Here is a 14,480-nt window from a genome sequence, read left to right as displayed (position 1 = left end):
ATGTAGAGGGAGGTTGAGTAATGTAGAGTACAATTTCACGAGATCTCACCAAGGAGGGAAGAGAGAGGACACAACATCGCAGAAGACGCCTCACTTAATTTATGGAGGCCCCAAATTATTTGTTAAAGTTTAATTAGATGTACAGTGAGAGTAATCAGTCACAATATTTACATCTGGTGGACTGACTGTCTAATGGCACGAATTACGCACGGTTAGCTCTTTTCTATAATATTCACAATTAATGTCCTTAATGTGTGTATGATAGTAACAAAGTAACGACAAAACCTTATCATAATATTATCCAATGTACTTTAGATAGCTACGATATTTACTTGGAGAGAGCGTAGGTTATCATTTGACTCGAGGGAGGCAGAAAATGTTATTTGGTTGCTGTGTCTCATTTCGGAGTAAAGAAAAGAAACACTGATTTTGATTTTGAAAAAAAAACACATCTCGGAGAGTTACGTTCGGTAAAGTTATGTTCCACAAACAACAAATTATGATCTGAAATACTTTGTTTTAAAACAGTGTCACAAAATCATTAAAATTCAAGGCACAATTCATCATCAAGGTGAGGATCATAATAAAATACAACGATGTTCACTCAGCGAAGCGAAAAAAGAGTCGGCAGCTCTTTTAGCAGTGCAAGTTCTTTTCGATGACTCAATAACTACTGTTTCTCATCTACGAGTAAATGCTTGCAAAGTGACCACCACTGTACCCACGTCTACTTTGCAGTGCTGTTGTTTTTTCGCTCTGAACATGAAATATTTTTCTATAAACTTGTTTTACTTCTCCAAAATTCTTACAATTTTCGAATAATATTTTTTCAAAAACTAGTCAGTTTTCGAGATATAGCAAGAGCAAAATGTAGCAAACGTTTCTTGTGATAAGTCTTAAATATTTTAGAAATATTCATATAAAGCACAAAATCTTCTATTGCAACAATATTAAAAGTTGTGTATATTTTATTATTTATATTATATTATAGATCGTTTGAGTAAGAATTATGTGCTATACAATATTACAAAGGCAAGTGACAATCGACAAAGGCTGTGGCTGAAAAAAGAAGAAACGAAGCCCTTTTGAATTTTTTTATTATTGAAGTGGTTTTGTTATTTTGTTTATAATATAAACAATTATGTTTGATACACCCTCAAAAAATAGGTTTCATACAATATAATAATAATTCAGACATTAATAACATTTTCTAATCTCTCCCAACACTCACTCACCTCTCCAACAATTGTTCATGTACTTTTCTCCTTATTAATATTGAACCTTCACCACAAACTTGTAAATTATGCTTGTTTCCAAGTTTAACAGTTGTTTTCTGATCATAAATATGATACTCACAATATTCATATAAAATTCACATCGGTATATCGTGTGAGCTGATGCTCATATGTCTCTATCAGAGTTATTTATTTGAGATCTATTGACGACGTTCAATTGAACATCGCCGTGCCGCCATGCCTCCATCTTTATTGCATGTCATTTGTGCTGAACGTTCTATAGATTTTGGACTGTAAATAATAAAATTGTGCGAAGTTATTTCTATCAAACTTTTCAACTTTAATTGCTTACATAACTTCCATGTTACTAAGCGGTTATATTATTACTCGTCGCTTGACACATACAAAGTTCAACTTTTCTGTCAGGTATACGCTCCTTACTCAATTTCATAAAAATATTACTATTTCATACCTTACTGTCGTCTCTACCTATTGGATAAATGGATTTAGTACATAATGAACTGATTGAGTAAGAATTTTGTTTCCCTTTTAATATTTGATAGTGATTTCGGTAAACTATCGTAGTAAGTACGGTTGTTACATTAATTATTATCTTGATCCATATTACCATTATTTAACCAAAAACACAAAAAATAACATTCAATGGTTCCATTGAGGTTATCTTTTATTTATAATATTTTGCACTTTAATTAAGCAAACACACGTGTGATGATCAGTGCGCGCAGAGCGAGTTACACGTGCAATAATATACCTACTGTGTGATAGCATTTCTGTGACAATTTTGTGATTCAAGTGCTACGCCTTGTTACGTCATACGGGATTGACGAACAAAATGAGGGTTTCTACTACATCTATCTAATCTAATAAACTACGCTTAAAAAAACCGTATTCAAAAACTTTAAAGTATCAAATATCTAAAAATTTAATTGAATACACCTCTTATGCAAACCTTTACCTTTAATATTAATAAATACTATTATTTGTATGTGCTACATATTGATAGCTTTGAAGTCGGATAATAGGATGTAATAAAGGTACCTACACTCGCCACGGGTGACTTTGAGCGGGATAGCTTCGTCTAGAACAAAACAACCCAAGCGTACAGACATGCGTGGCCAGACAAACTAAATAATTACAGTAAGTAGGCTGTTTATAATATTAAGTTTTATTTTGTTTAGAGCTTGGCACTGACTTAAAACCTATCAATACATATAAATAATGCTATCCAACGCGGTAATGCTGCCAGTATTCTTGGTACGCTTCCACGTAATGATAGTTTTAATTTTATGTAGTCGTAGTATTGTTTATACAGTTATAAGATTTGTTTTGATTAAATAAATATTATAGAATTATAAATAATAGTATTTTATTAATATTAAAGGTAAAGGTTTGCATAAGAGGTGTATTCAATTAAATTTTTAGTTATTTTATACTTTTAAGTTTTTGAATTCGGTTTTTTTGAACGTAGTTTTTTTATTACTATCAGTTGACCTGTATATTGTACTTATTCATTAAAACTAAATAAGCATACCTACACTTAAAATATACATCAACATATCTCTCTCTTTTTTTATATATTTCGAGTATATCCAGAGCGTAGAGGACAATACCTTGTTGGATGCACGATGTTATTTGTAACACATTTTTGTTCCATAAAATTCAATTCATATAATCCTAAACAGAGTTTCACATCAAATTAAAAAAGGATGGAACTTAAAAGTATTTAAATTTATGCTTCAAGAACATCGTCAGGAGGAAATTGTAAATATAAAATTTCATTCATAATAAATTTATGATTGATTGCTTGTGATTATTATTAGCTATTATATTAGCTTTTTTCATGGAAACAAATTTTTAAAAGCGTCCAACGTGCAAGTGGCTCGTCTGGTGTAATCAGTAATGACGCGTTTCCAGCCTTTGTGATAGATTTGTGAGCCTTTTCAGCAGTATGACTTGAAGGTCTCTAAGTCGCATTGTTTGAGTAACACAGTAGCCGGCAGAACATTCCTCAAAGGCATACTGGTGCGAGTGGAGCTTCCTTAACAAAGAAAAAAATAGTTGCAGCATAAAGATAAGTTATACTCGTATTACCGAATCTATTGTATTCAAACATAGAATGTAGATAACAGTAGATCTAGTTTTACACATTTTATGCGGTATTATATAGTATGAGTGACTAAGGCAAGAAGTTAAGTTAAGGCTCTAGTGAAACGCGAGATTGTGTAATGAATCAACCAAACTGTGGAATGAAATTCTTGTGCAGTGCTTCCGGGACGATACGACAATCCAAATTAAATCTCCTACAATAATTATCACACACTACAAAAAGTCCTCAGATACATTTATCCTACACTATTTATAATTATATTTTGAACTATTTTAATAATTCTATAAAAATCTTATACTTCGCATTATATATGAAATCCCAAGTCCAATCCCAATTTTATTTCAAGTTTCATCATCATTATTTCGCCGATCGTGCTGCGCTGCCCTCATCCAACCTATTCCGGCGACCTTCAAGATCAAGACCACGTCTTCCGGTACGTGGTCGCCATTCGAGGACTTTCGGTAGCTTTGGTTCTCCTACCGATCTCCTCATTTCTGATTCGATCTCGCTGACAAACTCCGAGCATAGCCCTACCCATTGCCCTCTGAGCGAAAATGAGCTTCCTCATAAGGCCAATAGTTGCCAACCACGTCTGCGTTCCGCATCACTGGCAACACATACTGGTTAAAAACCTTCGTCTTCAGACACTGGGGTATTTCGGACGAGAAGATTTTACGGAGCTACCCGAACGCTGCCCATTCGAGTTGGTTTCAACATGTGACCTCTTTCCCGACATTGGAGTTACTCAACTGGATTATTATATAGTCAACATTTTCGAGAGTATAGTTCCCAACAGTTATAAAGATCCTCAGATTGCTGCTAAAAGTTATCATCAAATCAAAACATAAATTTTTCTCTCTATGTAACATAGCTTATTACAGATGAGATAGTTAAATAAATAAGATACTAAAAGACTAGGTTTTATTGTGTATGAACTCAATATGTCTCCCATATCTTTAATGCTAAGGTCTAGACTCCAGGTTATGGTTAGGTTCTCTATACAAATGTACATTTGTGCACAGTTGCCCCGTCGGAATGTTATAATAAAATAATTCGAGTAGGAACGACTATATTAGTTAAAAATTACACAGACACCAAGACGAAAATAAGTTTGTATGTTATTATGTTCCCATCAGGTATAGAACCCGCAACCCCTTGTCCGATAACAAATGGATTGTGACTTATAATATATGTATAATTAGATTTGGTCTTATTCATAATGACTTATCGGAGGTTCATGTTTAGGCCTTTACAACATCGTCCCAAAAATTGTACCCACTTGTAATTGTTAAAAAACGTTTATGTGGTAAAGGTTACTCATAAAGTCATAAATGATTTTCATTTGAAATTTAAGCTTTAAATTACTGTTAGTAAAAAAATATAATAATAATTTTAAATTATATTAATTATATAGAATATTAATTGCAAACCTAAGCAGAATTCAAATTGTAAGTAGACGTATTTGGTAAGTCTGATTCTCAATTCCGATCATGGTCGCAGTAGAACTTGTTTTAGCCACAATAGTTTCATAACACGTGCCTGTCGACTTTATTATAATTGCTTTAATCATATTGATATATTTTGTAACTCCATAAATAAATTCCAAACTAAGCTTAAAATCAAAAGTGATAATTTTTAATAAGTAACATATTTTTCCCGTAAGATATTATAGTATCTATATTTCATATGTATAAAATTTAACTTTCTATATGTATAATTATTTATCTCATTACATAGACAAAATAAAAAACTATATATAATAGCCACGAGGTTCGCAAACAACGCTCCTGATGAAAACAGTGTTGCGGGAAGGGATCCAGCCAGATGACGGGGCGGAATTTTTAATATTTATTCCCCGTGGTGAGGGAAAAACTAAATTAAAAAGGACATTGAAGAAAAAGAATAAATTGTTTTACATGATGTATTTAAATCGTTTAATATATTTTATTAATGAATTGTTTCAGCGGAAGAAGTTGTGAAAGGTATATTAAGCGATCAGGCCTACGACATACCCTCCGACCCAGATACAGTTGAGGAGGCGGACATGAAGCTGCCGGACTGGTTCGATGAAAATAAATTTAAGCAGTAAGAGTTTTATAATGCTAATTAATGGGAAGGTATATAACTTGCATCTAAACACTCAAATTTACAAAAAGAAGATTTTCTTTGGAGTATAATTGTTTTTTTTATATATTTCTATTGTTTAATATTATACCTTTCATATATGTTTGGAAAATAAAAGGCATTTTTATAAATATAATATATTAAATTTTCATGTACAGGTTTTATTTTCATATTTATGTCTATAGGTATCGGTTAAAAGCAGTCATAATTTTTAAATCCTCTCTACTCTATTGGTCCTGTTGTATAAATTGCTCGAACAACTCTTTTCTGTAGCACAAAAAAAGAATCAATATAAACAGCATAACCCCTAATAATATTTTACCTTTTATTAGGACATAATACTGTTAGGGAACGAATCTTTTTAACTTCGTCTGCAGCAGAACTGTAACTAGACAAAAGTTGTTTATTGGGGCCCCGTTGGAGTTTGGAATTTAACGTTATACCGAGAAAAACAATTTATTATATTATTAATATTAATTTGTAAATATTTTTTGAATGTGGAGACTGGGGACATATACCCGTCTATAGTTAAGCAATCTAGCAAACAGAAATCATTTTTGAGCCAGGTAGGTATAGCTACATAACATATAACATAAAAAAAATGAATTATATACATCATCATAATCAACATCATCAACCAGAAGACGTTCACTGCTGGACAAAGGCCTTCCCCAAAGATCTCCACGACGATTGCTCCTGCGCTGACCTCATCCAACGTATTCCGGCGATCTTGACATATAAATATATACATAATTCACCAAAAATAAATCATTTTTCTAAAAATTATTTCGAAACAACCTGTAAGTAATCTAATATCCTCGCGCAGCCATGGTTAGCTAGGGTTAGCGTAGGCACTATTAAAACGATTATACGACGAATAAAACTTTGTTTTTAAATAATTTGTATGTTTAAAAATTTCAACTATAATAATAAATAAAATTAAAGTTAATTTTACATTTTATTTTTTGATTGATGGCTACGGTTAAGAAGTGTTCGACCCTTGTGTTTATTTATTGTCGCCACACTCTATAATTATATATTTTCTAGCCGCTACATTATAAATGAACCTGATTTTAATGACAAGTTCATTGTTATGGCGTTGATGTTTATTACAGTCTGTTGGGCTAATAAGACTTATATGTCCTTTTTTAATTTCAGAGGCTGCCGATTCTTCTGGGACTTCTGTTTACCGCACACGTTCAGCATGTTCATTGGATTCGTGGGAGCTATATCTATTCCAACCATCATCAGTGTGTTGGTCGGAACTCAGAAATCAAACACGCCTTACACAGCGTACAAACGCTACGTCTCCACATATCTCCACGTACTCTCCTGGTTCTCGAATGATTTGAAGCCAGGCTCTGTGTGAGTGTTCAACACACGTTCAAATATTTAAAAAAGGTTTATAATTCCAATAAAGCAAGCTTTTCAAAGTAGAACATCGTGTAAAAAGAATCATACTTATAGGTATTACAATATTAATTCAATACTAGTAAACAATTAAAAAAATATATTTTGGTATCTAAAGATAACTAAATATGTATCGACTATGTATGCAAATTCGTAACACGGTGCCTCGTTCGGTTTGTAGGATTTTAGTACGAGATGTGTGTGTGAACTTATGAACGCATGCAAAAAGTAAATAAGACTTCGACGTAACAAAACAAAAATACTAAAAAAAAATAACGGGTTACACTCCGGGAATGCCGGCAGAAGTGAAAACTTGAACATTGAATGACAACTCCTCCTTCGTTATTGATTTTTAATAATAAGACTAGTTCTCGGTGTTTCCCTGCTTAGGTCCCCACTTTTTTGTAAGTAAGTGTGTAACATTTTCTGAGTACTGTCAACAGAACTTATTTAGGATTTGATATCGTGCACGTAATGATTTGGTAATACGAGTATAGAGAGTCCATAATCAACAACAATTACAGCGTATATATATATATATATATTTATATTATAGGTGCCATAAATAATATTTTTGTGACTGTAGTTGCAGGTATCAGCGCGTCTGATACTCGAGCTATTGATCAGCTCGATAACTGTCAACCTACATAATAATAGCAAAATATTATAACAAGTTTATATTTCAGCTCATGGCGTTCTTTGAACACAGTGCGGAACCGGCACATGCGAGCTGGCAAATCAGCCAGGCTGAAGAACCAAGGAAAAGTATCACAGCGCGACCTGGCACTGACAATGTTTGGATTTGTGGGCTTCTCCGTACTAAATCCTCACAAGTTCCATATCACGCAACTACACAGTGGGGATATGGAAGCCTATATTCACGCTTGGAGTGTGATTGGTTCATTGTTGGGCACACAGGATAGGTGAGGAGATGAAGCTTTGATGAACAAAAAACTATTACTGTTCATTAAAACATTTCTTACCATTACTTACTACAAGCCTTTGCTTTCTCTATGTCGTCATAGGCCCTAGCTAGCTAGCTATAGGCCGATCTCGGTGTAGCAGTTCTGCCAAAGGTCTTGGAAAAGACACTTAATTTATATCTTCCTAATCCCAAGATAAATTCAACATAATATCCAAAAATCAATTCGGGTCATGGACAGGTATTTCTTGTATCTATGACAGTAAGAGACGAGCAGAACATTCAGCTGATTCTTGGATTCTTGAAAAACCCAAAAATTCTGAGTGGCACTACAATTGAGCTTGTCACCTTGAGACATAAGATGTAAAGTCTTATTTGCCAAAAAGGTGCCGTCGTTGTACCCATAATCTAGCCGGCATCCTGTGCAGCGGAGCCTCCCACTAGTAAATAACGCTGTTGTGTAAATAGCGCTTGCAAGCATACTAACAAACAAAGAAACTCACTTTTAGTACTGCATGAACAAATTCTGGAAGTACAACCAATAGACCAAACCAAAACATATCCAGAAACAGTTCGACATAAGTGGGAACAACGAAAATTACACAAATTTAATTTGTGTATTTAATCCCAGAAGAGATGGTAATTACATTAAAAAATAATAAATTGTTTAGAACTGAAAATTAATTCAATTAAATATTAAGAAAGTAGTAAGTTATGTCTGATTTACCCAGTAACCCTATTAATTACGGTCCGCCAAAACAAATTACGGCAAAAAAAGTGGTTGGTACCCCTAATCTAGCCGGCAACCTGCGCAAAACAAGTGTCTCAATATTACTCGTAAATTCTTCTGAAGTTGTAACCACCAGTCTACTAGTAATGCACTGAGTAATCTTCGAAGACTTAATAATTTAGACGAAGTATTCGAATTCGGATTTCGGTAATTTTCGTAGTTATCTCTTGAACCATAAACATAGTGTTAATGAAAATAAAATGTTAACTATCGCCAACAAAACATAAGGCGCCAGCAAATATATAAGCTTCTGTTTCAGGTACAATATTTGTCGAAAGACATTTGATGAAACACAACAAGTTCTGCAAATGCTCGTTGATGAAATGTACACTCCCTGTCTGGAGAATGTTCCTGAATATTTTGAGCACAGTGCCCGAGTTCTGAGCCAGGTTTCTACGGTTTTTGTGTCCTTCGTTGATGCGGACTTCTTAATATACTGGACTAAACATTTATGTAATGTGCCCGGTTACATCTACACGGAGGGGGATAGGATAGATTTACAAAAGAAATTGAGGAAACTACAAAACGGAGCAGACGATATAGGTAATATATATAAGATATAGCAGAAATCTAAATAAGATGGTGGATGGCTAACAAGTGGCAGGTGAATCATAGACAACCAGCAAGTAAGTATTGATGTATTCATTCATGGGTATATCAAATATACAGTGTTAGCTGGTACAGTATGGGGAAATCCTAATCCAGAAGACTCACAGAAAAAGTGTCTGAGAAACCATTCCAACAACCATCCATAACGAGCGCGGTTTGATGCTCAGTGGCGGCTGATATTTCAACTCGAGTAGTTTCATATTTATTTGTTTTTGCAGGTATAGACTCAATGGAGCTGATACACAAATGTGAACTAGCAACTCCACCGACAAGATGTAGACTTCTGTACCTGAAGGACTACGACACTGTGGCCGACTCCCCCGCCTACAAGAACTTACCATTTAAATCTAAATTCAACATGGCCTTATTCTACGTATCCATGGGCTTCTACTCTACTTTCATAGGCAGACATATACTGAATCTATATTATAAATTCCTTATGTACTTAGCTCAACATTTCCCATACATTGCCATATTACGATATGGATTTAAAAACGCATTCGTTGATATGTTTAAAGAAGATGATAAAGACCCGACACCTCCGAAATTGAACTCGGAGTATTATATGAAAAATAAAGAGACCTGGTACCAGGCTACGTATAATGTTGTAATGTTATGTATTGTTTGTTGCTATTGTTTTTGTTGTATTGCCAGTTTAGTCTACTAGAGGCATATTATAACGACTAATAACAATTAGTAAAATTAATGACTAACCAAAGGCGTTAATATTACTTATGATGGGGCCGCCCCACCTGCGTCTATCGTCACAAAGTAATATGACACAATACACGCAGGTATGACGGGCCAGTAAATTGATTTAGTGTGCTAAAATATCGCACTGCGTGGTCGTAATATTGTTTAAATGGTAAAAAAGGAGTGGAGCGATGAAGTGGTGTTGGAATTCCTTCATAATTATGATGCTGGTGAATGTATTATGTAATTGTTGACGCATGTGTTAAACGTCTGGAAGTGATATCGGCCATCTTGGATTATTACCCGATAACTATTGTAAAATAAAGAAGCTGATAATGTGAGCACTGGCATTATTGTGATAGCTTTATTAGTTATTTATGCAACTGTTGTGTAATAAGGGGTATTAAAACACGAATATGGGTTTATCACACAAGGCGAAGCTGAGTGTGATAATAGTATCACATGAGTGTATTAATACCTAATTATTAACAGTTACATACAAGACTTTATCTACACCCAGAATATGAATCCTTTAAAAGATTCTGAAACGGTTAGCTTACTGCTAACATTAAAACAGCCAGTCCTAGTAGTAACTTAATATCATCCATTACTGATTTTATACAAATAAACTAAGTGTTAATGAAACAGTTAATTATTTATTTTAGTATTAATTTACATTTTGTATTGTGCAATTATTAAAATTCACTTGAATATTATGTTCTTTTGCAGCGTTTAAAATATCCGGCGGTGTGCTGTCAAAACTTTAATCGCTCATTTTTTCAAGAAAAATGGCGGGGTTTCGAATAACCTACTTTTTTTAACGGCGCGCCACGTTCTGGTAGTGTGGAACACGCGTAAACGAAAATGTTCTTTTTTTGAAATTCATACAGATACCACGCATCGAGCAATAAGAATGTGGCTGTTTGTTGATTCTCTTTGCGCATGAAGGGATCGAAAAAAAACCAAGGAGTGTTGTTATGAAAGTCATTACAACATTACAACACTCGTTTGGATGATGTAATGGTTATTACGACATTGGGTGTTTTAATGTTGGTAATAAGCTAACTGTTTCAGAATCTTTAATAGAGGTTTTAAAGCATGGGTGTAGATAAAATATTAAAGCGCACGAAGCTTCGGCACGCCTTACTTCGGGACACTGCAATGATTTATTCCTGTTAGACTGAAACGTTATGGTGCTCCCACATTGCCGTTAGAAAATGTTTAATAACGTTAGTAAACATTTGTTAGCAAACATTTAATCACAAATAAATTTTCATGTTAGAAAATGTTTAGTAATGTTAGTAAAATGTGTTATCTTTTGTTTGTAAACATTTTATAAGGGTGATGGCGGGATAGGCGGTGCGGTGCGGTGGGGGTTAGAGTACGCAGGTCGCTGCGCGTGGTGTCTCGCTTGTCAGTTCCTTTGTGTCAGCGTGCATCGCTGTGCGTGTGTATTAGTGGTTGCGCGTGCGCCAAGCAATAAAATATGTCCGGTAATTGGAATAACGATGATGTTTACAAACTGATTGAAATGTTTCAAGCAAGAGAAGTACTATGGAACACGATGTCAGAGAGCTACAAAGACCGAAATAAAAAACACGATGCTTGGATGGAAATTGCCAGTGAATTTAATATGGATAAAAAAGTAATTGAAAAAAAGATTCGATCACTCGTAGGTCAATTTAACCGAGAATGTAAATCTAATAAATCTGGTGCAGGAGCTAATGAGTCAAGTAAATGGTTTGCATTTAAAAAACTCATGTTCCTTAAAGGCAAAAATATTCCAAGTTTAACTGTCGATGGAGGGTTGCAGGTGAGTTTTATTTTAACGTCTTTTAATAATATTTAGATGCCCAGTCCAAAAACCCTTCATTTGAAAAATATTCTGCGAATTCTTTTCTTATTTCTTTCCCATCATCTGTCAGGGATTCACATGCTTCAAGTGGTGTTAATTGCTGCTGTTCTAATCTCCATTGTCCATCGATACGTGTACCAGTTACTATGTCATCTCCATCATAGTATTGAGATGGAGCGTAAATCATGCTCGATTCAGTTTTTCTTATAAAATTATGCAGTAGCACGCATGTCATAATTAAAGTAGTAGTTTTTTCTGGATCTAATAATATTGTAGTTCGTAAAACTCTAAATCTGGCTGACAAAATCCCAAATGCGTTCTCTACTGTTCTCCTCGCACGACTCAGTCTATAACTGAAGATTCTTTCCTTAGAATTGCTATCCTGTGGTCCTGGAAAAGGTTTTAATAAGTGTTTTTGTAAAGGGAACGCATCATCTGTTACGAACACATAAGGAAGAGGTTTGTTTCTGCCTGGTAGTGAGCTGTCACTGGGTATTTTTAAACTATTGTCGTTAATTTTATTTCGAAATTTTGTGTTTGCGAAAACTCCGCCATCACTTATGCGTCCTTGGCAGCCAATATTCACGTACAGAAAGTTGTATTCTGCGTCCACTATCGCTAAAAGTACAACGCTGTAAAATCCTTTATAGTTGTAATATTCACTGCCGCTATCAATTGGCTTTTGTATGGCTACGTGCTTTCCATCGATACTTCCTAAGCAATTTGGGAAATTCCATTTTTCTTCAAATGAATTTGCCACGTGTAGCCACTCTTGAGGTGTTGTTGGTATCTGGAACAAAAATAGAAGATTAAGAAATAGGCGCGAAAAATAAATTTATAACTCGTTATTCTAACAAATTTTATTGGATATTTTTATTAAGTATGAAATATTAATAGAATACACTATAAAAAAATATGATTTCAGTTAAGGGTTGTTAAGTAATAGAAAAAGAAAATCGCGGTTATAGATTTTTTTACAATTTTAGCTAATTTGACGCGCCTATAACTTGAAATTATCGTTTAGTTCTATTCTTTCAGGGTAACGAAGAAAACAGAATTGCTTCAGAAAACACTCTCAGTTTGAACGAAACAGGAAATACTGTCACTGATGAAACTACGGGCACGCCTTTCGCCACCCCAAAACCATTTCGGAAAAGAAGACGGCCTGAAGTAGAACAAGATCCAACACAACAAGAAGCTGTAAATATTTTACAAAGAATGTACGAATCTAGAAAAAGCAGGGATGAAAATGACGCATTTGGAGAGTATGTCTCGATGAAACTGAAACAAATAAAAAACAGTCATGCTAAGAATACTGCTCAACATCACATTAACAATATTTTGTACAATGCGACAATGGGACAATATGATTTTCCAACAACCTTTACAGACCCAACCGCTAGTAGTTCCTGGGGATACAACTCTGAACCAAATCTATCCACTTTTTCGGAAAATAATGCTGACTGTAGCTCGAGAGGATACTACACCGCACCGAGTCCCTCGGCTTCATTTGAAACCAGTTCTTCGGATAACTCCAGGACACATACTCGTACCAGCGCAAGAACACAGAGTCCGTCTAATTTATCGGAATCAAGCCAAGATTCGACCCAATCATTAAACGATTTGTTGGAATCAATCAAAAATTAAAAAATACATGTTTGGTTTGTTAAGTATTAAAAAAATTATTAGTAAGGTAAGATAGGTACCTACCTAAAGTATGATTAGATTAGATCATATTAAAAGTAAATAAAAAAATAATTAAAAATGTTGTTTGACTTACCTGTATGTATTCCTTTAAAACCTCATTGAGAGCCTCGCACACTTCTGGTACGATAATAGATATCACTTGGTCTGACAACTTGAACACATTTCCAAGACTTTTATAACTGCTACCAGTTGCCAAAAATCTTAACGTTACCGCAAGTCTTTCCGTCACACTTACAGATTTTCTAAATGTAGTGTCTCGTTTGCCTATTTTTGCCCCAATTAAATTTTGTAGATATTCAAATTCGGAACTGTTCATTCTTATAAAATCTTTTAAGCAACCATCAATACCTAAATCCTTGAGATAGTCTGTGGCACTATATTTTCCTCTAGCTTTTAGCGTTTGGCGCATCCAATAAGAGCGCTTTTTCTTCTTTTTTAAACAAAAAATAAAAGCTATTCCAATGAGCAAATCTTCTTCCATTTTCGTGTAGACGTCCTCAGCCCTCAGAAGGCGAAACCAAACTGCGAGCCAATACTAGATGTTATAAAATGTTTAAACATTTTCCATCAATGTAGGAGCACTTATAACATGTAACAGTTTCTAACAAAGTGCAACAATTGTTAACATTTGTTAGTAAATGTTTTGGTGTTATAAAATGTTTACAAACATTTTATAACGGCAATGTGGGAGCACCATTACGTACGAAAATTATTTTATTTTTACAGTAATTAGTTGTGAATACCAAAATAGCATTAGCGTAACTACTTAAATTACTTAAATAGCGTTGAAACAGATCACCCGAAGTACAATTTTAAAATATGTAGGTAATAATAGATTATTTTGTCATTTAGTGGATATAAATTATTCTTAATTCTTTGCACTTTGAATAATTGATCATATCATATCATATTTACTACAACACTAAACATTTTCAATAGATGGCGATGATCCATAGATCACACCTAATTACTTCACCATAATAAAAATTTTGATAGCGAGGTATGTA

General features: G+C 34.2%; 2 protein-coding genes across 2 annotated transcripts; one reads left to right on the top strand and one right to left on the bottom strand.

Annotated features, from left to right (window-relative positions):
• Positions 1-11,397: 11,397 nt before the first annotated feature.
• LOC126978593 (uncharacterized) lies at positions 11,398-13,531 on the top strand. Its single transcript, XM_050827553.1, has 2 exons — positions 11,398-11,724; positions 12,805-13,531. Exons 1-2 carry the CDS (start codon positions 11,398-11,400, stop codon positions 13,411-13,413), a joined length of 936 nt encoding a protein of 311 aa, XP_050683510.1. The 3' UTR covers positions 13,414-13,531.
• Positions 11,517-14,182, bottom strand: LOC126978585 (putative nuclease HARBI1). The gene is made up of 2 exons (XM_050827542.1): positions 13,547-14,182; positions 11,517-12,556 (listed from the first exon to the last, which is right to left on the bottom strand). The coding sequence occupies exons 1-2, from the start codon at positions 13,952-13,954 to the stop codon at positions 11,747-11,749; spliced, it is 1,218 nt and encodes a 405-aa protein (XP_050683499.1). The 5' UTR covers positions 13,955-14,182; the 3' UTR covers positions 11,517-11,746.
• Positions 14,183-14,480: the final 298 nt, after the last annotated feature.

The sequence above is a fragment of the Leptidea sinapis genome, chromosome Z, assembly GCF_905404315.1.
Source record: "Leptidea sinapis chromosome Z, ilLepSina1.1, whole genome shotgun sequence".
Classification (NCBI taxonomy): domain Eukaryota; kingdom Metazoa; phylum Arthropoda; class Insecta; order Lepidoptera; family Pieridae; genus Leptidea; species Leptidea sinapis.
Note: the sequence above shows the minus strand (reverse complement) of the source record. Positions and strands in the feature narration are given on the sequence as shown.